The 23,470-nt window shown below is 49.8% G+C and overlaps 6 protein-coding genes across 6 annotated transcripts; 1 reads left to right on the forward strand and 5 right to left on the reverse strand.

The window, feature by feature from the left end:
- Nucleotides 1-12,185: 12,185 nt before the first annotated feature.
- EI90DRAFT_2124299 (uncharacterized protein) lies at nucleotides 12,186-13,258 on the reverse strand. The gene has a single exon (XM_039052617.1). The coding sequence runs from the start codon at nucleotides 12,902-12,904 to the stop codon at nucleotides 12,359-12,361; it is 546 nt and encodes a 181-aa protein (XP_038912372.1). The 5' UTR covers nucleotides 12,905-13,258; the 3' UTR covers nucleotides 12,186-12,358.
- Nucleotides 12,990-14,517, reverse strand: EI90DRAFT_2124211 (uncharacterized protein). The gene is made up of 5 exons (XM_039052616.1): nucleotides 14,120-14,517; nucleotides 13,986-14,058; nucleotides 13,398-13,923; nucleotides 13,248-13,340; nucleotides 12,990-13,196 (listed from the first exon to the last, which is right to left on the reverse strand). The coding sequence occupies exons 1-5, from the start codon at nucleotides 14,218-14,220 to the stop codon at nucleotides 13,075-13,077; spliced, it is 915 nt and encodes a 304-aa protein (XP_038912373.1). The 5' UTR covers nucleotides 14,221-14,517; the 3' UTR covers nucleotides 12,990-13,074.
- A 2,090-nt stretch (nucleotides 14,518-16,607) lies between these two features.
- EI90DRAFT_3072584 (kinase-like domain-containing protein) lies at nucleotides 16,608-17,983 on the reverse strand. The gene is made up of 5 exons (XM_039061376.1): nucleotides 17,914-17,983; nucleotides 17,548-17,858; nucleotides 17,426-17,494; nucleotides 17,162-17,365; nucleotides 16,608-17,101 (listed from the first exon to the last, which is right to left on the reverse strand). Exons 2-5 carry the CDS (start codon nucleotides 17,728-17,730, stop codon nucleotides 16,886-16,888), a joined length of 672 nt encoding a protein of 223 aa, XP_038912374.1. The 5' UTR covers nucleotides 17,731-17,858; nucleotides 17,914-17,983; the 3' UTR covers nucleotides 16,608-16,885.
- A 1,361-nt stretch (nucleotides 17,984-19,344) lies between these two features.
- Nucleotides 19,345-20,688, reverse strand: EI90DRAFT_3156935 (uncharacterized protein). The gene is made up of 4 exons (XM_039066082.1): nucleotides 20,670-20,688; nucleotides 20,611-20,625; nucleotides 20,471-20,556; nucleotides 19,345-20,408 (listed from the first exon to the last, which is right to left on the reverse strand). The coding sequence occupies exon 4, from the start codon at nucleotides 20,262-20,264 to the stop codon at nucleotides 19,641-19,643; it is 624 nt and encodes a 207-aa protein (XP_038912375.1). The 5' UTR covers nucleotides 20,265-20,408; nucleotides 20,471-20,556; nucleotides 20,611-20,625; nucleotides 20,670-20,688; the 3' UTR covers nucleotides 19,345-19,640.
- Nucleotides 20,022-21,903, reverse strand: EI90DRAFT_2124349 (uncharacterized protein). The gene is made up of 6 exons (XM_039052618.1): nucleotides 21,479-21,903; nucleotides 21,340-21,409; nucleotides 21,184-21,272; nucleotides 20,761-21,123; nucleotides 20,689-20,703; nucleotides 20,022-20,625 (listed from the first exon to the last, which is right to left on the reverse strand). The coding sequence occupies exons 1-6, from the start codon at nucleotides 21,684-21,686 to the stop codon at nucleotides 20,435-20,437; spliced, it is 936 nt and encodes a 311-aa protein (XP_038912376.1). The 5' UTR covers nucleotides 21,687-21,903; the 3' UTR covers nucleotides 20,022-20,434.
- Nucleotides 21,904-22,698: 795 nt separating this feature from the next.
- EI90DRAFT_3019034 (uncharacterized protein) lies at nucleotides 22,699-23,105 on the forward strand (the record flags this gene model as incomplete). Its single annotated transcript, XM_039057299.1, has 2 exons — nucleotides 22,699-22,729; nucleotides 22,798-23,105. The coding sequence occupies 2 exons, from the start codon at nucleotides 22,699-22,701 to the stop codon at nucleotides 23,103-23,105; spliced, it is 339 nt and encodes a 112-aa protein (XP_038912377.1).
- Between the last annotated feature and the right edge of the window lie 365 nt (nucleotides 23,106-23,470).

Raw genomic sequence — 23,470 nt, forward strand, 5'->3', positions numbered from 1 at the left:
CGAGGGGCTGACACTCCTCCAACCAGCCTGGTTCGAGGCCCATGCAACAGAGGCAGTCTCAGTAGAGGGTGAGGAGGCAGATATTCTGAAAAGGATACAAGAAGCGAAGGATCATGATGAGCGGGTGGTGAAGGCCATGAGGGAACTAGGGGAGGGGACGCTGAGGTCAGACAAGTGGGAGAGACAAGGAGAATTAGTCCTCTACCAGGGAAGGGTGTACATTCCGAAAGACCCGCAACTCTGCCATGATCTGGTATGGCTCCACCATGATGTGCAGGCGACGGGGCACCTGGGACGATGGAAAACCCTGGAACTCATCTCCTGCGACTACTGGTGGCCTCGGATGGCAGAGTATGTCGGGTGGTACATACATGGTTGCAACACCTGTAACCACGTCAAATCCTTCCCCACACAGAAAGTTGGAAAACTCACCCCAAACAAAGTCCCCACCCATCGCTGGAGGTGATCTCAGTGGACATGGTGGGAGAGCTCCCAGACTTGAAAGGCTACAATGCCATCCTGGTCGTAGTGGACTGTCTGTCAAAACGTATCCACACAGTCCCCACTGTGACATCTGTAGACTTGGCTGGGATCGCCCGGCTCTTCCTGGAGCACGTCTGGAGACACCATGGGCTCCCTGAGGAGATCCTCAGTGACAGGGGAAGCACCTTCATCTCGCGCTTCTCGAAAGAACTCGCAGATCTCCTGGGAGTCAAGCTATCCCCTTCCACACCCTACCACCCCCAGACAGACAGACAAACAGAGCGGGTCAACCAAGAGATCGAAGCCTATCTCCGGGTATTCGTCAACCACTGCCAAGACGACTGGGCGGATTGGCTCCCGCTAGCAGAGTTTGCTTACAACAACCGAGTCCACTCCTCCACCCGCCAGACCCCCTTCGAACTCGACACTGGACAGCACCCCAGGATGGGGACAGAGCCCACACATACGTCCGAGGTGGAAGCTGCTGACACCTTCTCATCTAGGATGATGAAGATGCAAGAGGAGGTGAAAGCAGCACTGGAACATGCAGCGGACGAAATGGCCCACTACTACGACCAGGGCCGTGAGGCAGCCCCTAAGTACCAAGAGGGTGACCGGGTCTGGCTCAGCACCCAGAACTACACGACAGACCGCCTGACCAAGAAGCTGGACCATAAATGGCTAGGCCCCTTCAAGATTGTCAAAGTCATCTCCCCAGCTGCTGTCAAGCTCTGTCATATCCATCCCCAGCCATTGACTTCCGGTCCCTCCGATCCCTCCGTTCTAACTCCGCTCCTCCCTCACTAACCTCGGAGCCCCCGTATTCCGCAATCCTCTCGGTACCCCTCGATGGTCACCACCCCCTCATTTCAATTTATTACCTACGCCTCCCTAAGTACGGAGCCCCGAAGACTTCCGGACAGCTCCGATGTCCGCTAGCGCACCCCCGCCTCCACTGGGCAATACACTCGCATGCCCTGCAGAGCCCACCTTCGGGCCTATCCCTCCTTTCCGTTTCTGGGTTATCGCCTGCCTTTCCGCTAACCCCGCGAACCGACTCGTCGGTAATATTCAGTCAGCTAATGTTTAAACCCCGTTAGCTCCGCTCCGTTCGGCTCCGCCAATTGTGGACCCGTCTCCACTGTAACCATATATATATCCCACTTGTACATAGGTTACACCCCAGTAGTAAAATCAACTAGAGTTACCCCCCTAGGTTCTAATTGCCAGTCAGTAAGTTAGGGCACGGACGTGTCACTAGGCACAGCGCTCTTGGCAGAAGTCACTGAGGCCGAAGCCCTCCGCTACGGAGACATTCCTTCGTCTCGAATCTGGTCTCTGACAAGCTCCAGCTCACCGCCCAACAGAAGGGGATACACCCAGTCGTGTCCGTGACGAACATAAGGCCCCACCACCTGGACGAAATTTCAGAACGACCCCCTGACCCCCACCCAGGCCCAGAACTCGTAGATGGAGAGGAGGAATATGAGGTAGAGAAAATATTAAACTCTAAGTGGTTACACTGGAAACTCTGGTATTTGGTAAAGTTCTCTGGCTGGCTGAACTCCGAAAATGAGTGGCTCCCCTGAGACCAACTGACACATGCTCCCGACCAAATTGAAGAGTTCCACCAGGTGCACCCCCAAGCCCCAGGGAGAGAGAGGGAAAACCCCCTGGCTGCTTCAAGGCAAAGCGGCTTAAGGAGGGGGTGATGTCAGGGCACACCCACCCGACCTGCCTCCACCCAGGCCCACCTCACCCGGTACCTCTTCTCTCACCCTGCACCCTTCCTTCATGTTCTCTCCCCCCTCTATCCCTATTCCACTTCTATTTCTATTTTTATTTCTATTTCTATTTCACATGGACGACCTTTCCCTTATATCTATGTATTATTGACCCGCCCATGACATGCACACGACATGCCTAGCCCCAGATGGCTCTAGGGTGCAACCTAGTGCGTGCGTGTGCAGCATACGCCCTCGGGATCCCCCACAGGGACACCTGGGTGACTGCGGCTGTATGTGGGGTGACGTGGCGGACCTCATGTGACCCAAGCCACATGTATATAAACACACCTGGGGTGGGAACCAAAGAAGTAACCTTCTTCTCAACATTCCCACTTCAGGTAAGTAGCATAGTTTCCCTTTTAATAATAACTCAACATTCCCACTTCAGTCTAAGTGACCAGGGATCGCTGTCCCGCATCAGGCCTGCCAGTACGCATGCCCGATCTACCCCCTGTGAGGTCCTTAGCACCAGACGCTACGCCTGGACCGCCTCGACCCTGGACGCATCCCTGACAGGGGGGGCATGTGTAGCTGTCATTTGCACATGAGTGGTGGAGGAAGTGGGGTGGGTTGGAGTAGGAGTTTCTGTAATTGTTACTTATGGTTCCTTGCATACAATTCTGTTTGTGAGGTCTCAAATTGGGGGAAGGTGTCATATCCATACAATCCCGACCTCCGCTCCGGGCTCCTGGAACTCCGAACTCCGACTTCCGGAGCCCTACTTCCCTTCCGTCACTTTCTCCTTGCCGACTCCCAAGAGGTTATCCCACCTCCGGCTCCAACACCACCTTCGGTCCAACTCCGGAACATTCCGGGTCCGACCCCAACCTCGACACCTTCCAGACGAGTACGCAAACCCTATGCTCCCGACTCCGGACCTCCGCTCCGGTATCCCGTTCACGTCTCGTCTCCGGAACCTCCGGTCTTAGCTCCGACCTCGGACTTTGACCCCACCTCCGCTTATACCCATTGTATTGGTTAGCTCATTCCATTTAATTACCTTTGCCAATATTCCGGAGTTTAACCTCCGAGTTCGGACTTTCCGGACTTACTCCGGACCTTGCAACTATTGCATTGTCCATTTCAATTCCGCTATTCTCCCTCATTCCTATTTGGGCTGCTGCTTCCTTCTATTCAGTCAGCTAGCCATTCCCGACTCCCATCCTCCTTCCTTCCTTCTTGGGCCTTGGCCCTTCATTCCTCCTTTGGGAAACACCATTGAGTCAAACACTTGACCCTCGGTGTTGTTCCTCTTTCCATCTCCCTTTGTCTCCTTTTGTCCTACCCTTGTTCCTTTTGATTCCGGACCCCTCCTTATATACAATGTACCTAGTAACTTGTAACCTCAGTCCGAAATCGACTTGAATTCCCCCCAAGAGACTTTCCCTCTGCTAGATCCGAAATTAGGGACCCCTAGGACAACCAGCAATGGCACAGCGCTCCACCTGAGTCGCTGAGGCCAAGGTCCTTCCATGCTAAGTCTCCGATTCCATTCCGGAGTCGTCCGAATCTGCACGTTCTAACAGAAGGTGTTTTCATGGGTGCTTTCATGGCATATTACCATGTCACTCTTCCTTTTCTTCAAGAGTAGAGTTATTGCCCTGGAGGATTTTCCTCCAGGTTGTTCATCTGGACATCCACTTGCTGTGTCGGATGTGATGACATAGCCTGGGCTATGTTGCTGAGCATTGAGCTCAACAAAATAGGCACTCCCTGGGTGGGAGTGGGTTGTTGGATCCCCAGGCCACTAGGCTTGGGTGTTGAATATGGTAAATCTACGATTCCTCCCACAGGGAAGGATGGTCGCTGGCTCATCTGTCCAGCATGGAGACTTGCATCTCTTTCATGGTATCTAGAAGCTTTTGCTTCCCACTCCACAGCTTTCACAATGTGTTCCTAAGGAGTCCTGAGTGGTTTGAATTGGAATTTGATGTAGGCTGCTTTGCCTAGTCTCTCCCAAGTGATGTTCCCCTTGTTATCAGGGGATTTGTAGTCCTCTGCAAGTCTTTCAATACTTGGGGGTTGTTAGAAGTTACAGCCTGATGCCACTGGCAGTCCCCTGTCAGGGCACAGACAGTTATCCAGCTGGCCCAGTGTCAGGGGACATAGTGTAAGTGGTTCTCTGTTACCCTATCAATATCATGTAAGACTATATCACTGCATGTAGCTGCATTGGCCCTCATATATCGTAAATCCCTCACCTTCTCCTGATCCGACTCTGCCTGTTAGAACAGGTGGATTCGGATGACTCCGGAGTGGAATCGGAGACTTAGCGTGGAAGGACCTCGGCCTCAGCGACTCAGGCGGAGCGCTGTGCCATTGCTGGTTGTCCTGGGGGTCCCTAATTTCGGATCTAGCAGAGGGAAAGTCTCTTGGGGGCATTTCAGGTCGATTTCGGACTGAGGTTACAAGTTACTATGTACATTGTATATAAGGAGGGGTCCGGAATCAAAAGGAGCGAGGGTACTCCGAAAGGAGACAAAGGGAGCTGGAAAGAGGAACAACACCGAGGGTCAAGGGTTTGACTCAATGGTGTTTCCCAAAGGAGGAGTGAAGGGCCAAGTGTCAGGGCATGGGAAAACGTTACTGTGACTCGCCGTCGGCGACCGTTAAGGTCCGCTGCTCCGGCGTAACAGCCCATTAAGGGCGGGGGTGGCAATCGCAGCGAAACGGGGTTTTGGCTTCAACGACTTGTTCGTGAGCGTTGCACCTTGTACTTGACGCGGCCCTGATATTTCAGAAGGCAGAGGGTGCGACTGGGTCAGACATAGAGTGCAGGGGGTAACCCTAGTTGATTTTCGAACTAAAGTACAAGGTAGTATACAACCGGTATTTAAGTATAACGGAATGAATAGAATTAGGTTGCCAGATCTCACAGAGATTGCGGGCGGGCTTAAGAAGGAACAAAAACAAACAAAGAGTGTGGGAGAAGGATGGCCATGCATGGCCATCAAGAAAAACAAGCGTGATAAGGAATGACTCATAGGCCCATGACGGGCTGTGGAAACAGGTAGCAGTGACGGGGAAGGGTGACGGGCCTGTTCAGGCAGCGTCAGGCGGGCAGCAGAGTTGACAGGGTCGAAGCGGAGGAGGGAGAAGGTGTGGGGAGTGATCACCTGACCGTGTGAATTGCCGGGTCGTGACACCAAGGCCCAAGGAGGAAGGAAGGAGGATGGGAGTGGGGAATGGCCAGCTGACTGAATAGAAAGGAAGCAGCAGCCCAAATAGGAATGAGGGAGTATAGCGGAATTGAATGGAGCAATGCAATAGTTGCAAGGTCCAACATAAGTCCGGAAAGTCCGAACTCGGAAGTTAAACTCCGGAATATTGGCAAAGGTAATTAAATGGAATGAGCTAACCAATACAATGGGTATAAGCAGAGGTGGGGTCAAAGTCCGAGGTTGGAGCTAAGACCAGAGGTTCCGGAGATGGAGACACAAATGGGATTCCAGAGCGGAGGTCCAGAGTCAGGAGCATAGGTGTTGCGTTGAAGGAGCGAACGAAGGAAGGTCAGTTGGGAGGTTCAAACAAGACCACCACCAAGCTGTTCCCTGGTTCTTTAGTTAGGATGGGGAAGTGTACTAGTGTTATTTATTGTAAATATAGTACCAATCCGAGTGTTTTGGCTAATTCTATTTTTATGGGTTAGTTTTAAAGTTCCTGGGAATTGACTTACAGATAAACCGAGCCCTGCGGAGCTGTTTCTTTATTGAAATTTATTAATTTGTCTAGGTGTAATTCTGTGTAGCATTGTTTAATTTGGATTTAAACTTGAATTTAATCTTCTACTTGGTGAAGTTTCAAAGATTCTATTCAGTTAATGAATTTGGATTGTGTCTTGAGTGTCCCTTGGGTTTGTTTTATTTTTGTCTTATTTTATTGCTTGTTTTAACAGTAGCAAGATAACTGTTTTGTGTTTACACTTTGAAATCTGGAGTGTTAACCAGCTCTCCTGTTGAAATATCTACTTAATATTTCTCTCCTTAATTGCTGCCTTTTACTACAGTGGCAATCTTAACTGTATATCACTTTTTCGCACTGGAGTGACAACCAGAAATGCTTGAGAAAAATAATACTCTATTTTCTTACTTCTCTAAGGGGGGCGAAAAGTCGCAGAAAGGGTCTCCCTTTTATACTCCTTGGGTCGCCTTCCTTTTTCACGCTCTACCTTCTATTTACAGGATTTATTTACAGTGTATTTTTCTCAAACTGAATAAAAAATGAAATTTTCACGCTATAGTTCTACTGCGCTTTTGCTGCGCTGAACTGCGGTTCTACTGCGGTCAGACTGCGCCTAGAATCCTTATTGTCCTCCCTCGCCTAAGCTATTTTAATGGTTAATTAGAACTTGGCTGCGCTGCATTTGCCGCAGTTACCTATTTCAAATTCCCTATATATACCATTAAATTTGCTATGACTCGATGATTCTGAATTCAAACTTCGCATTACTATGCGTACGGCTGTGCTGAGACCTTCAGCTGATTTATTCCATTTTTATTTAGTGACATTTAGTTAAAATGAGACTGAAATGGTAAATGAGTGAATTATTCAGGTTCAAAACTGAAAGAAAAAGTTGCTAGTAGTCAAGAATTACTCAAACGAATGTGTTATAGCTCTCCACCTCATTAGAATATCGTTCCCTAAAATTCCTGCCATGGTCCATCGTAGTTTAGTGGTTTTCGTGAATTTCGTTCATATTCCCTGATTCCCCTTTGTATTATCACATCCTAATCCTCCATATGTATTGTTCGTTGTTATAGTAGGTTGTCCTTGAAGATATCATATTTTTATGTATTTTATTTAGGACTCTGGACCTCTTGAAGCTGTTTTCCCGCGCGTTTTCAGGTTTCTAACTTCATGTCCCTATATCTCATTCATTTCTGGATGTTTTCTCACGTTCTTGGTATCATAAATTTTTCATTTATTCCCACCTTTCCAATGGTACTAAGGTTGTGTCCTATTTCCTGGTATTCGTTGAGTTAGCAAAAGTTCGCGCGCACATTCGGTAATCACGTGCATCATTCCCATAGTCGTTCGTATGCGGGCGCCGTTTCCATTTAATTGTTCAGGATTTATGATATGCACAGGTTTTTATTTCTTTCATATGGGCTTCTGTGATTTATTTCAGATTTTTCCCTCATGATCTAAGGTTGCTTTGCACTTTCCGTGCTTTGTTTTGACCGGGCTCTTCCTTATTTGGACGGAAATTGGTCTTCGCGATCTGCCAAAGTGCGGATCTCGGTTCCGACAGCCGGTTCCCTGCGCATCGCCACCCTCACGTGTCATTACACATGATGCGGATTTCTATATTCCCATCATGGGTATAACTTCACAACGGCTGGACCGTTTGGGCTGAAAATTTGAATAACTATAGTTCCCCATTTTTTATAATTTCCGTGTAAATTTCGTTGTATGTTTTAATTATGGATCCTACGCAAACATTGTCTTTTCCCTGAGCTCGGACTTTTGATGTTGCTATTCCCATTATTGGATATCTCATTAACGCATGATCCTTTTATTATGAAAATTTGGGAGGATTAAGATTAGATTTCTTCCTTTCTAATGGCCCATCAAGCTTGTCTCGGTCGTTACTGGTTAATTTTCGCGCTTGCCTTTTAGATATTGTCCTCGTTTTGCAGGAGTTTTAGTCATATCTCCGTCGTTTATGGGTAGTTTCCCCTGTAATTACTCTCATTGGGTCCGTTTGGGGGACATCTACATTTCCTATTATAAACACGACTTTGAATTTTGCATTAGTTCCTGAGGAATTCTTGTTCCGTGGTACTTCCATCCTTGGCTACGTGTGTGGACATGGGAAAGTAGTTTCCGTGGAGGTTCTCTGATTGTTTTTATAGTCAAATCTTGGTCGATTGTCCTAATTCTTGTTTTAATATTTGCTATAAATTCCCCCGGGAATTCCGTCTCGTTGATGGTAAGCTTGAAGTATTTTTGCTATTTTTCTTTCTTTCGATTTATCACGTATAGTCATAATAATTCGTAAAAATTTGTGTCCTTCTGTTTTCTTATATCTACTTGTCATATGAGGTTTTGTGATTTATCTGGCATATTTCCATAATGGGTTTCCATAGTGTGACCGTTATTTCTCCTACAGCATACTCGTCTGGAAGGTGTCAAGGTTGAGGTCGGACCTGGGATGTTCCAGAGTCGGACTGAAGGCGGTGTCAGAGCCGGAGGTGGGATAACCTCTTGGGAGTCGGCAAGGAGAAGGTGACGGAAGGGAAGTAGGGCTCCAGAGTCAGTTTCAGAGTTCCGGGAGCCTGGAGCAGAGGTTGGGATTGTATGGATATGACACTGCCCCTTTGATCCGAGTATTCCTTCATTTCTATTCACTTCATTTTCTATCAGATCACTGTTTAGTTCCTTTGATCCTATCTCTCCCGATTGATTGATGTCACTCATGTATATAGCTCTATGTGCCACTGAGGGTTGGAACCTCAGCTTTGTCTACGACTAGGTTTTCAGGCGATATTCAACTCGGACTGATGAGCGATCCCTGACACCTGGACCCCTATCTGGATAGGTTGAGTACCCATAAGCCGATATCTGCATGTGATTTGCCATAGTTAGAATGCAGGTTGTATTCAATGCACTATTTCCGCTATTGTCATATCCCGGATCTTCCACCTTCCTCTGCCCTATTCCTATACAACTCCTATGACCTCCACCAGCCCTCCCAATCTCTCTCTGCTGCCTCCGGTTGATGCCAATGACCCTAGGACTACCTCCTCCTTCGACTCTCTGTCAGGGCATGCTGCTCCACACCCTCCCATCACTCCTCTTTCCTTCTCCTCCCCCTTTCCCATTCTCCTTTCCTTTCTTTCTTTATATGGATGACCTCTCCTCTTACCTGTGTAGCACAGACACGTCCGACGCTGTGGGAGGGATGAGCTGGTAGTACCCAGATGCCACTATATCATGGCCTACAGACGTTACCTAGGACCTGACACACGATTCCCCACCTCCTCCAAAGCCTGTTGAACCTCCCCTATCATTGTTGTTTTTTTTGATAATTTTTCAGACTAGGTTATGGCCCACCTGGACATGTTACCGGGCCGCTTTCACAGTATTTTCACCATAACTCCCCCAGTTCTTCTCCGATCCGGATGCACTTGGTATCGCTGGAAAGCTACCATCAAGACGAGTAGAACGAGTCCAAGATCGGGAGATTTGGTGCAGCCGTTGTGGAGATCGTCGGAGTTTATCGATTGTGTGGCCGTTCCTATATATTTTTTATGTTTTCTGTTGTTTTCTTTGTTCTGTGTTGTTCCATCCACTTCCATCCATCCCTAACACCATCAGATTGCTCGGACTTTAGTTCGGATGACCATGGTTTATATACAAAATGTATCTAGTATGATACAGGATTCTCCCCTCTGCTCCACTAAGTACTAGGTCCGTGTGCCTGGGGTGGTGTTTGAGTGCTTGTAGTCTTGGGGACAGTGCTTTTCAGGCAGTACTGCTAGCTTGTCTTCCAGGGAGGTCCACCTAGTGTTGAGATTTTTAGGCTGAGTTAGTCGGGACTGGGGTCACAGTGAGTCCGAAACCCTAGGTGCCCATTCCACCCCCCTTCTTCTTTCCCTTTGGTGAGGGAGCAGCTGGAGAGTGGTGACGCGACCCTTGACTGTGGTCTTGCCCTCCCTTCCTGCTTGCAATGCCAAGTACTCCATGTGGGTACCACACCGCCGGACAGCCCTCACATCCTCACTTGTACTTCTTTCCTCTAACACTTGGGATTGCCCATGGAGCCACCCACGATAGCCCAGCTCTGCCCGGGCCCGTGGCACCCCCACGTGACCCATTCCCACCTGTATATAAACCAAGCCGAAGCAGAACCAAAGAAGTAGCCTTCTTCTCACTACTGCTTCAGGCAAGTACCTTAGTCCAGCTTAGTTTAGTTTAGCCTTTCATTCTAATAACAATCACTACTGCTTCAGCCTAAGAAGCCAAATAGGGATGTGAGCCCGAGTGAGGGCCACTTGCATCACGAAAATCGGACAGGCAACTAGAGCAAGGTCCCCTGGTCCAGAGCACTCCGGAGGCTCCAGAGCACCTGGGAGCATCTGGACCATGTGGGAGCGCCAGTCCGATTTTTGTGATGTGCCATACACTCCCGTTACTCCGCTGCCACCTGGGCCACTAGCGCCGGGGGCTATGCCGCTACCCCCACCTCTCCTGTACCGTCCCTGACAGCAGAAGAAGGCTTCAACCTAGTCTCCCCTGCCTCCTCCAGCATGGTGACCAAGGAGCAGTACCAGGACCTGCTGACCAGGTTCCAGGAACTTGTCAGGGACGCGTCCGGGGTGGAGGGGGCCCGGCTGTAGTGCCCGACGGAGGGACCCTCTCGGGGGACGAAGCGGGCGCGCGTACTGACGGGCCCGATCTGGGACTGTAGTCCCTGGCCACTTAGACTGAAGTGGAAAACGTGAATTGTTATTAAAAGGAAGAACTACACTACTTACCTGAAGTGGAAAACGTGAGAAGAAGGTTACTTCTTCAGTTCCCACTTCAGGTACATTTATGTACATGCGGCTTGGGTCACATGACGGGTGCCACGTCATCTACGGAGAGGGCTGCAGCCATCCAGGTATCCCCGTGGGGGATCCCGAGGGCGTCCGCTGCAGGTGCGCATGCTGGGCGTAGCGGGAAGTCATCTGGGGTGTCCGAGCCGGACGGGTCAACAGTACAATGATACAAGGGAAGGTGGTCCGTGTAAATAGAAAGAATAAACAGAAAGGGAGAGTGAAATAAAGGAGAAAGAGGAAAGAGGGAAGAGGGAGGAAAGGGAGGAAGGGGAAGAGGGAGGAAGGATGGGTAGCGGGGAGCGGGTGAGCGGGTGAGCGGGTGAGCGGGTGAGGTGGGCCCAGGTGGGCCCGGGTGGAACCGGGTCAGGTGGGTGTGCCCTGACAGAACTGCAAGCAATCCTTGAGAGCAGGATCCAAAACCCACCACCCACACCCACACCCACACCTGCACTACACCTGCACCCAAACCCAAAGCACCCAAGGTTGCCACACCCACCACCTTTGCTGGCGCAAGCGAGGACCTTGACTGCTTCAAGGCGGAATGCGGGATCTATTTCCATGTCCACGCTGTAGGAGAAATAACGGTCACACTATGGAAACCCATTATGGAAATATGCCAGATAAATCACAAAACCCTGTACGATGTTCTAGCTTATATACGGTTCTCTACGCTTATGTAAGCTTATCGCTTACATGGGCTTCATCTGATTATGGAAGGTCAGGAGGGGCCATTTGGTCGAACACTATAGGCAGGTCTCTGATCCGATATCTACTATCGAGTGGCGACACGCGTGGTGACGTGACCGGGACTGACATTAAGCCAGAGTACGCTGCTATTGTGGTTGTACGTGGCACCGATGCATCAACCCCTCGACCCTGAGGATAATCCATGTCTGGATAAATTCTGGATCTCCTGAGTGCATAGGATCGTTGCATGAAATATTATATTACTGCTTCGAGTTCAGAACAGCTAGGCATCGGCAACTTCAGTTGGAGGCTGAACGAAAACTCAATTGAAATTTTGCATCCCCTGAACTGTACATTTCAGCTATGTCTTCAACACTCGGCACTTAATGACTTGTTGATCAGTCCTACTCCAAACCTATATCGCTCCTCCTGACGCTAATCAATGCTCCGTACCCATTGATTGTCCGGCCCATCCTCCTCTGTCGGAAACTTGCACTGGGGTGTCACTAATCTTGCTGGAACCATGAAACGAAACTGCACCTATAAAACAAGGTTCAAGTGCTTGCTCGATTAGTCATTATCACTACCGAATTAATTATGGAGTGTCTGTGTTCGTGGTATGCCGTGAAGGAATCTATCCAAAAGAGCGAAGGGGTATGCGAGATGAAGCAAAGAGGAAGAGTTCAGTGTCGAGGAAACTACGGAGGCGGGGAGTATATGAAAGATAAATGACGAAGAGGGTGCAGTCCTTGCTCGTCCGCCTGCACACGAAAGAGCAGTCCGTCCATAAATTCACGGAGCAAGGGCATAATAAAAGCAACGACATGATCTAGCGATGCCAAGTTCTAACTGATGACCCTAACCACCGTTGAAGGGCAGCTGGGGTACATTTGGATAGCCTCTCAACTGCGGCCCATTCAACGTTTGCATCACAGGGTTATACACAACAGCTCGGCTTCGCTGTTGATACGGGATCGCCGGTGCCGGCGGCACGAAGAACGAGCTCAAACTTTGGGTAGGCTGTGCAAGGTAACCTGAGGGCGGAGGCGGTTGAACGCATGTGTTAGGGGCCATCTGGGCCTGCGCATAGTTGATGTTTATCATCTGGTCAAACGTGAGTTGCTGAGCGGCTCCAATGCTTAGTGGGTCGGGGTCACGGGGGTAGGTAGAGTATGGGTTTTCCGTGTACGTCGTACTCATTTCCGAAAGTGATGCAGCGGGTGGCGGAGGTGCTGGCGCTGCAGTGATCCCAGCGATGTTGGCAGGAGCCATGGAACACCGTGGACTATCAATGGGGAGTTGAGATGATGTCTGCGCGGCTGGTGGGCGTGAGTTCATCGATTGCTCTGGGAGATGTGACGAAGGGGGTGCAGAGTCGACTTGTTCCGATGGCACAACGCCCATGTTGCCCACCCGCACTGTTGGGGAAGTACGAGCGTTGATGGTTGTAGATTGCGTCCCCGGTCGGCATCGGGGTGACACAGTCGGTGGGGGTCGAGTCCTTTCAGGGCTGCGGCGAACCCGCAACTCGAACCCTCTGTCGCTGGCCTACAGGTCAGGTTGCACAACATCAGCTATGGATGAACCGAAGACACAGTCCGGCAACGTACAAGAGCCCAGACCTCTAGTAGGAGTTGGTGAATCTTGTGGGGAGGCACATTCATCAGTTGTTCGCGCCTATTGTACGAACTTAACCCTACAAGGTAGTTAGCGACACACACGAGCACCAAAAACAGGAAGGACTGACAACCATAGGCATTGTCTGATGTGATCAGCATTCTATCAGCAACATGCCGATGTGTACACAGTAAGCAAAACCACTTGCCTAGCAAATTTTCTGCTGTTAAAGATGTGGGTGAGAGATGATGGGGTATCCAAATCTAGCGATTATATTTACCGAATAGGGGCTTCAACTGGGACACCCACACTGCTAAGAGGGATGCAGCGCTGACAGTGGCCAGAGTGGGCCCATCAGACTCTATACCATAGGCTAGTTTGGCTTCATCCAGAAGTACTCCCTTCCTAGACTCGTCCGCTCCCGTGAAGCTCGCTCCAACCAGGCGGAGGACTCGGCACAGCATTGTATTCCTCGCAGCTTCTGCGGCTACTCCCTCGTAGAGAATACCAGGAAGAAGATCATTCGCATATGCAATACCCCGGATTATTTCGCTGTCATGTGGCTCATTATATGTCGTCGAGGTAGAATAACGCTGTCGAAGTTGTCGATCACGACGATCGCGACGATCCTGACTGCTGGGGTTCCCTGCGGGAATTTCAGCCGGGTGAATAGCCCCTCGAATGACGAAGGGATGCGTCACCGCATCTGGATGCACAAGTTCAGAACTGGTTGGAGCACCAGCGTCATTGACCTGATTTTTCGAACTAGGCTCACGGGGTCCAGAATTGCGTTCGCGTTTGACACACTGAAACCGGGTGGATTAGCTTGGGGCCAAAAGCATATCCTAATACAATAGATTTAGCGTACTGGAATCCCCAATTTCCTACAGTGTAAACACTTGGCGTTGCCGTCGCCCCAATGTCGGTCACAGCATCGATGACTGAGTTGATTCGGGTCATTAGTGCCTGCCTTCCCATCAATGGCGATGATGCACCACTTACTTAGCGTGGCAAGACTGGCACGAACCCTGGTGGTATTCATTGCGCCTTTTTCGGGGGGCCTCCGGCCCTGAGAGAAGTATTGAAGCAGTATTTTGGGCCATACAGCGCGCAATGGTGAACTAGGGGAAGACGAGGAAGACGACCGGAGAGAAGGAGGGGATGCGGAGGGCGCGCATGCCTCCTCCTCTCTTATGGTGCTCGGAAATTGCGGAAGCGGAACACATTGCACTTCAGCGAGGCGCTGAGGAAAAAGAGCCGCGCCACATTCCGACTAGTTATCTGTTGCTTGCCAAATTTCCAGCAAGCACAAGCAAAGGCATCGAACTGTCCAAGCAAGTGAAGTGGAGCGTCTGTACATTAATGATTCGGGACTCGACGAGCTTCGACACAGTTCATCGAAAAAAGAATGGGGTCAATTTATTTATGCATTCAATTCATCCAAGACTGAATAGACTCGCTCAGAATATCACGTGTGCGTAACGCCGGACGTCCCGATAGATTCATCATCTCATCGGGCGAGCGTCATATATATATGCAGGGGCACCACAATTGCCTCTTTCTTGTAACGTAGGGATTCCGTATAAGGCAATCCGCTACCTCAGCGGTAACACTCGTGAGACCAGATGTAAGCTAAGGTAAAATCTGATGATTTTTGTCAACGCCCGTCTGTGCGTATTTATATACAATGTAAATCTATTGCGGAGCGGCCTGTTAAGGTAACTTGCGACTACGGAATTAGTAATTCCCTCCACATAGTCCTCCACATAAACACCGGCTGTGTCCGGTCCCCGTGACTCGTGATTACAACACTCTTGACTCAGTCAATTATCTTACATTTCCCTCAGCAGAATCTCACTCGATCGTTTGGCCATCTGAAATCCGAATGAGTGAGTTACCTACTGCCTTCAACTTCAACTTCAAGTAGGGGTGCCACGGTTCGGTTCGGTTCGGTTCTGTTGGAATACGAGTCACATGATGAAACTGAACCGGAATATCCGGGAATATTCTAGGGGTTACTAGGCGCCTGCGTAAGCGCTGGGCATAGAGAGCCTGGAATATTGTTGAGAAGTATAAATATGGGCACTGGAGCGCCGTGTGTATTTTAGTTATATTTCTTTCTATATTACATCTGGGTTGCGAGTGAACCGCTGAAGCGGGTTGCCATATTTGGAACTCCGGATTTACAACAGGTTCTGAGGCCCCAGAACCAGAACCGAACCGAACCGCATTTCGGTTCGGTCCCGGTTCAGTTCGGTTCGGAACGGTTCAAACAGGCCTGTACCACTAACCAAGCAATGTGATTTTTGGTCCATATGGAACTCGCTTTCAGGCCCCCATGGATTTGTCTAAAATTGCCAGATTTGCGCCAGGTAGTCCAAGACTCCAAATATGTGTAGCCAATTTTCCTTTTCAATTGTTTTCGGCCATCCCCAAATGTGTCCAACACAAAGACCTTGATCTCTGAAGCTGTGAACAAAATACTTGATGAATGTATGCGCAATATCTATGTTTATTCAACATCATGGTTGAGGCTACAATCCTTCAATGGTTCTGTGGTTCGGTTCGGTTCGAACCGGTTCGTAATACCCTCCCAACTTAGAGAACCAGAACTGAACCGGATTGGAATCAGATCAGAACCGAACCACGGTTCGGTTCCAGTATGGTTCGGTTCACGGTTCGAACCGGTTCTCTGAGAACCGCGGCACCCCTACTGCCTTGGCGGAAACAGGACAGAAGTCCAGTATGAGTCCAGGCATCTACGCAACTACGCCGCACCGGTTGCAGCGAGGCGGTGTTCTACTCAAGCTCGCTACGGTCCTTTCCTGAGCTGATATCATGCTCACTCTTTGCTACAGTCTAGCGAATGGGTCATCCCACCAACAAACTTGTTTAAAGGACTTACATTCGAATTTGCGTTTAACATCCCTCGGCCCGGGCGTACAGACGTCTGTACCCGAATTGTTTATCGTTACCGTTACCGTTCCGCCCCGAAGCACACTCACTCAGTGCACACACGGACTTCACACCACAATGTGATTAAAATATCTGATCGAAGGGAACGCATTGGTGATCACGGCAAACAAACTAAGAAAACCAAAATTCCGTAGGAAAGGTAATATATCTTTTATTGCTCTGCCAACTCGAAGGTAGGTCACGAACCCAACGAATGAACATGAGCAGGCAGATCGTCATAACAATGTGCATGCTGGATCATCGGGCCTGGCCTCCCAGGGCCTGACGATTTCATAACGTCCCCGTTCCGTTTGTGTTTGAGTATCGCACCCGCGCTCCTTCCTCTACATTCCGTCGGTGCTTATGCCGTGCCATCGGCTAGGGCTGTAGGAGGGGGGGGGAGGGCGCGAATTTCCGCTGCGAATTTAATCGTGTGAATGCCGCGCCGATGATGAGCCCCGGCATTGAATTAGGGTTGTAGGATCCAAGAATTTAACCGATTCGACAACGACGACCAGGCTGAGTCTTTTGATAACGCCTGCCTCGAGTGGCGCCGGTAATCCACCAATTTCGGCGCTCTGCCAGACCTGACAAATGTAACAGGTAACATGTATGTCTCCATATTCGCTACGCTGTATCCTGCACAATGAGCGGCGCACACATCACATAAGAAACGTGCATCATGCAGCATAAATAGGATAGATAACCCTTCGCTTACTGAAAGGCATGCTTGCCCACATGAGCACATGAGCAGTTGGGTATTTCGGGATTGAACTCAACGGGGATGCAGGATTCTAAGGGTAAAAGTCGGAATTATCGTCCGACGCTGTTTAGATAATCCCACCTAAAACTTTGAACCACTTGCTCAATGGTGGCTCGCTCTTCTGGATCCTGTTTGAGACACCTTTCGAGGTTAGCGAAGAATTCATCGGACTCCTTCCACACGTAGGGGGGTTCACCACTCTGCACAGCACGGAGGACTTGCAAGTCACCTAGCACTGCTGCATATGGTCTTATGCCGGAAAGCACCTACGGGAAGATCCATTAGTCAGAAATGGTACATAACGTGGGATCTTGGTATGCTAGGACCTGTCCAGATGCACAGCCAAACGCCCAGACGTCACTTTTTCTGTCGTGGTTTTGCACATGGTCACCGAGTAGCTCGGGGAAAGTGAACCGTAGACTACCGTCGGCAGCGCTAGATTCTTCCCTATACGTCGAGAAATCCAAAAGCATGCATGACAGTCCAAAATCACAGAGCATAGCACACCCTCCCCTAACCACAATGTTCTCCTAGGAAGATGTCAAGAAAATCCAATAAAGTCATAGACGAGAAGGGAAAGCAAGACGAACCGGTTTGATATCGCCGTGTATTACATTTTGTAAGTGCAGATACGCTAGACCTTCGGATATGTCCACAACCTATAGAGATGATATCAGTATTAAAGTTTCACAAGGAAGTGGGGTAGCCTTCCCAGTCGACGGCGGTCAGCATCTGGAGTCCGTTTCAGATACTCCGATACATTTCCTCTCTCACACCAAGCTGAAATTAACTTAGCACACGTCGTGTCCTCTTGAAAGAATTCCAATATCCATCCATGGAATGTAACCACGTTGGGGTGCCGCAGTGATGCCCAAATTTTCACCTCGCGCAGCATTCTCTACAGCACACATCAGCGATGATTCGCAGTAGATCAATGCTTATACAAATCCTACAAAACTTGGTGATGACGTCCTAGCCAGATGAAATACATGATCCCCCCAGGACCTTGATACAGACGGCATGCTGGTGATACCTAATCAGGTTCGCAAGATTCAAAAATACTCAAATATTCTCTTACCATCCCAAGTTCCCTTGATAAACTCTTGCATAACCCATGAGAGTCCACCGCTGAGTCACTCGGCCAGCGAGGTTGCGAGTAGCATCAACTCGAGAGAGCTCCTCAAGAAGTTTGAGGATCCGAGGGCCATATATGGGTGCGATTGATGAGATGGGAAGTGCGGTGTAAAGGGGAAGGCGGGACACTTGCATCGACACTTCCCCAAGCTGTTGAGGGCCAGATCGAGCTGGAGCGCTTCGCTCCGGAAGAATCGGTTGGGGGGGGGGGGGGGGGGGGTTCGATGGGAATCGGTGGAATTGGCACTGACAGAGCTCGGGTTATCAGGTCTAGTTTAGCCAACACGCACATTCACTTTCACTAGAGGTCCAAAGTATACCATCACTTGGACCGCAATGGGGGAATGTCAAATCAGTGCTAGGAGGAAGTTCGGAACGTCGTGCTCGTATTGAGTTGTCCAGGAACGGGGAGGATATTTTTCTCTCCACCTGGATGCTTTTGAATCGGGCGAACAGCGACAATCTGACGACTAGCTGAAACGGTAACCACCCCAGGCTCGTGGGTTCTATAGTCGCATTCTCGTGAAATACACTTTGAAAGCGCCAGGTGAGCTCGGGGCTGATACCCTAGACATTTGGCGTACCGGCGTTCTCAATTTCTGGCATCTCAAACACTTCGCGTTGTTGTCACTCCAACCTGGGTCACAGGCGCGATGACTGGTTAACGTCGGACCTCAGCACCTATAATCCAACCCCATCGGCGATACCGCATAGCTTACGTAGCGTAGCAGAATTGGGACGAAGGTTTGCTATATCCATGACGCTTCCTTCCCGACCTCAGCATACTGTGCGTAATAGCGCAAGGGAATGTAAGGAGGAAAGGGGGAAGCAAATGACCAGACAAGCGGTATGTGCCGATATGTGGGAAAAGTAAGATGAGCGCAGGCGCGTCGATTTATGTAAGATCGCGACCTCATTGGTACATTTTGAACGCCAATTGGTATATATGATTGTGTCCAACAGCGTAGTCAAGCCTCCCTATGATCAACACGTACATCGCCTCTACCACTTCCTTCGGTGTTTGTTCTGCTCCTTTATGTGACACAAAGAATTGGTTTGTACTGCACTGCTAGCTTCAGCACTAAGCGTTAACAATTCAGGCGTGAGTCAGAAGTAAATGCCCTTCTGCTCCGTTCTCGGCAAATTCCAACCACTCATCCCGGTCGCGTATCCATCCTCCGTTATCTGGATTCTGGAGAAAATGAGTAGGGACTATATATTACTTGCTCTCTCCCATGTCATGCGCAGAATGGATCACACAATCGTCAATCGCTTTCGTTTGCTTACAATATTGTCTGCTAATGTAATGTGCTTCCCGAAGGAAAACGTCCTGTCAAAAACTTGCGCTTGAGTCTTGCTGGAGCCGCGAAACGAAAAAGTGCTCGCTCGATTAATCATCATCATTATAGAAACAACTACGTAGTGTCTGCGTTCATGGTATACTGTGAGGGAATCTATCCAGGAGAGCGAAGGGGTATGTGAGATGGGGCAAATAGGAAAGAAGAGTCCAGTGTCGTTGCCCCTACAAAGAAAACAACTGAGGCAGGGAGTATATGAAGGATAAATGTTAAAATGACGAAGAGGATATGGTACTTTGCGGTCCGTCTACGCAGGAAAGAATAGTCCGTCCATGAGCCCATTGAGCAATAGAAAAATGAATAACGATATCATCTAGCCATGAAAGTTCCGATTTCCAGTTCCATTGCGTCCGATAGCCCTACCGCTATTGTAGGGCATCTGGGGTGCACTTGGATAGCCTATCAGTTGCACTTCATCCATAGGAATGTAACTTGTCAGCGTTTGCGCCCGGGGATTATTCGCAACTGGTCGGTTTTGCTGTTGATACGGATTCGATGCCGGCATCACGAAGGATGGGCCCGAAATTTGGGCAGGCTGTGGAAGGCAACCGGAAGGCGGGGGCCGTTGAAGGTATGTGGTAGGGGGCATCGGGATCTGCATATAGTCCGAAAAGTAGAAGCCAGTGTTTACCATTGATTGATCGAACGTGAGTTGTTGAGTAGTTCCATTTAGGGGGCCGGGATCGCGCGGGTGGTTAGGGTATACGTTTTCGGTGTACGTCGGAACCTTTTCCGTAAACGATGCAGCAGGGGTGGGAGGCACTGGTGCCGGGGCGCTTCCAGCGATGTTGGCAGGAACTGGCGCAGGACGCCGTTGACCACGAAAGGGGGGTTGATATGATGTGTGCGCAGGTGGTGGGGGCGGGCTCATCGATTGGGCGAGGTGATATAACGGAGGGGATGTGGAGTCGACTTGTTCCGATGGAACGATGCCCATATCGCCCACCCGCAATGTGGGGGAAGTGCGAGTGCTGATGGTCGTAAGTTGGGTCCCTGGTTGGCGTCTCGGAGACGCAGTCGATAGAGGCTCAGTCCTTTCGTGGTTGCAGCGAATACGCAACCCAAACCTTTTTTCTCTGGCCTGCAGGTCATGTTGCATCGTTTCAGTTAGAATGAACTAAACCATACAATCCGGAGACGTACAAAAGCCAAGACCCTGTCCAGGAGTTGGTGAATTTCGTGGGAAGGCACATACTTGAGTTGTTCATGCCTGTTGTGTGAACTCAACCCTGGGGGGACAATCAGCCACACAGCACACAAACACGAAAAAGGGGAGGACGAACATTCATAGGCATTGTCTGATGGGATCAGCACTCTATCAGCAACGTGCTAACGCACATACAGCGAGCAAAACCACTTGCCTAGCAAATTTTCCGCTGTGAGGGATGGGAGTGAGAAATGTTAGGGCGTTCAAATCCATAAACCATATTCACCATATACAGGCTTCCACTCGGACAACCATGATGATAACAGGAACGTGGCCTTGATGGTAGCCAGAGTGGGCTCCTCGGACTCCAAACCATAAGCTTGCTTAGCCTCATCCAGGAGCACCCTTTCTCTGGGCCCGTTTGCTTTCGCGGAGCTAGCTCCAAAAAGGCGAAGGACTCGGTCGAGCATTGGACTAACGCGCTCATCATTGCTGAGTTGATTCCTTAAGCCTTCTGTGGATATTCCCTCGCCGAGGATACCAGGGATATGATGGTTCACTTCGGAGATGCCTTGGGATATTTCCTGTGCGGTATCATGTTTGGGAGAATATTGTTGCTGCCGAGCACGACGATTCTGATTGCTATTCCCTGGGGATTTTTCGATCGGCGTGGGTCGTCAAAGATGGAGAAAACGGCGTGTCACCGCACCTGAATGCACCTCAGACCTGGTTGAAGTACCAGCAGTATTGTCCTGATTTCTCGAGCCGGACTCATGGGACCCAGAGTTGCGTTCCCGTCTGAGGCACTTCGTACCAGGGTTAGCATCAAGCCAAAGCGTGAATAGGCCCAACAAGTTTAACGTACTGGAGTCCCCAAGGTATCGCAGTTTGAGCATTTCGCGTCGTTGTTCCAATCTCGGTTACACCGGCGATGACTGATCCAGTGTCAGGACATCAGCGCCATCCCCCATTCGACCCATCATCGACGATGGCGCATGACTCACACATCGTAGCACGATTGACACGAAAACTTGTGATATCCACCGCGCTCCTTTCGGGCGCTCTCCGGCGAGGAAGCAAGATTCTGGGGCATGGTGCAGGGAAATGTGAAGAAGTAAAGGGAGAGGAAACGAGGTAAGAGGGAAGGGCGTAAGGAACTGCATGGCTCCCTTTTCTCTTAAACTTCCCGGAAATTGCGGAAACAGAACACATTGCACTTGCCAAAGCGCCGCGCGCGCGGAATAATGTAGGCGATGAGGTAACACATTCCGACTAGATATCTGCTGCACATCCCGCTTGCTAAATTCCCAGCAAGCAAAGGCATCGATCGAACTGTCCAAGTGAAGAGTGGTGCGTTCGCACAATGATTCAAGATTCGACAGAATCGACAGAATTCATCGAAAGCTGCGACGGGTTCAATTGCATTCAATTCATCCAAGACTGACGCGCCTTCTCGCTTATATCGCGCAAGCCTTATAGACTAGGCGCGCTACGGCTACGGTCCCTAAGTAGCTATGCATATTTGATGGCGGCTTGTAACCGCCCGCTTGACTGCCTCTACTTAGCCCACATTGCGAAATTTCCCCGCGGCAGTTGGCACCCCAGCAGAATCTCATTTGGCCGTTTGATAACCGAATGAATTATTGTTCGCTGCGAGCCCCACTTTGGCAGAAACAGGACAGAAGTCCAGGCGTCCCAGTAACAACGTCGCTCAAGCCAGCACTTGCAACTAAGCGGTGTCTTACTCTCCTGGTGCTCACTATCTACTACCACAGTATTGGCCACCTTCCAGCGACTATCTTCCCACCAATGAACTCGTTTGATCTTTGGTGCTGGATTTAAATGTGGAACTGACCACTTATCGCTTGTGCTCATGAGGCTCCTAAGCAGATTGGATGATACACGGATATCTGCGGATGCGGTTTTGGCTCCAGAGACTCGAGATGGTGTGACCTCTGCAACAACCCAAGTACTGTACGTAACGTCATCAGTTTTTCGATGATCGCTGCAAACCCAGTTTGGAGTATGGTATCTCAATCCGGGGTTGAACCGTATACATTTGCGGATTCTCAACCGAATCACAGTAATCCGATCCGTTGGGACCCATATGTATGTAGTAGTCTGTCACCACATGCGCAATCATTGATTTTTTTTCATCGTTGCCGTGTCACCCCGGAACACCCTGGACTTTACAAAACGCGCGTCGTCTCACTCAGCGTGCATCATGAAAACAGGGGTATCAAAATGTGATTCAAGTATGTGAAATGATGGGGTCACAACCAACCAACTAATATATTAACAAAGAAAAACCAAAATTCGAAAGATAAATTGGTCGAAGAGCAGGCCGCGAACCCAATGGGCAGGGAAATCGTTATAACATTAATGTCGATCACCTCCAACTCCACCCCAGGGCCCAATGATCCCATCGGCTCTGGCTGTGGGGGCGCAGGATTGGCACTAAATTCGCAGCAGAAATCCATGGATGCCGATTATGAACTTGCGTTAAATAAGGGTGAAATCCCATCGCAACTCGCTGCCAGCTATTCGACGCCCTTGGGACATCCAAGAGGGCATGCTATTAACAAGCCGCTCATAGCAGGAATTTTCTGGTGCCGATTTCGACAACAATGACCACTAAGTTGAGTATTCCTATGACGCCTGCCTCGAGTGGAGGCGATAATCCACTTAGTTTCAGTGCTCAGGCCCCGCCGGACCTGACAGTGTAATTCCATGTGTGTTTCTCCGTCCGCTGCGCTGATGAGTGGGAGCATGCATCAGATACCTGCTGAAAGGGATGCTTGCTCACATGAGCAGTTGACAGCGATGCAAGGTTTTAAGGGTAGAAGTCGCTAACATCTCTCCCCGTTAAAGAGGGCTGGTCGCCTACCTATCGCTAGAACCAAACGCTCTTACGAAGTTATAGAGGCTGGAGTCCTGCCTAGGAGTCGTGCCTACAAATGCTCAAACATCGCTTCTTCTGTCGCGAATTTGCACAC

Source organism: Cantharellus anzutake, assembly GCF_015039405.1.
Source record: "Cantharellus anzutake strain C23 chromosome Unknown EI90scaffold_51, whole genome shotgun sequence".
Taxonomy (NCBI): domain Eukaryota; kingdom Fungi; phylum Basidiomycota; class Agaricomycetes; order Cantharellales; family Hydnaceae; genus Cantharellus; species Cantharellus anzutake.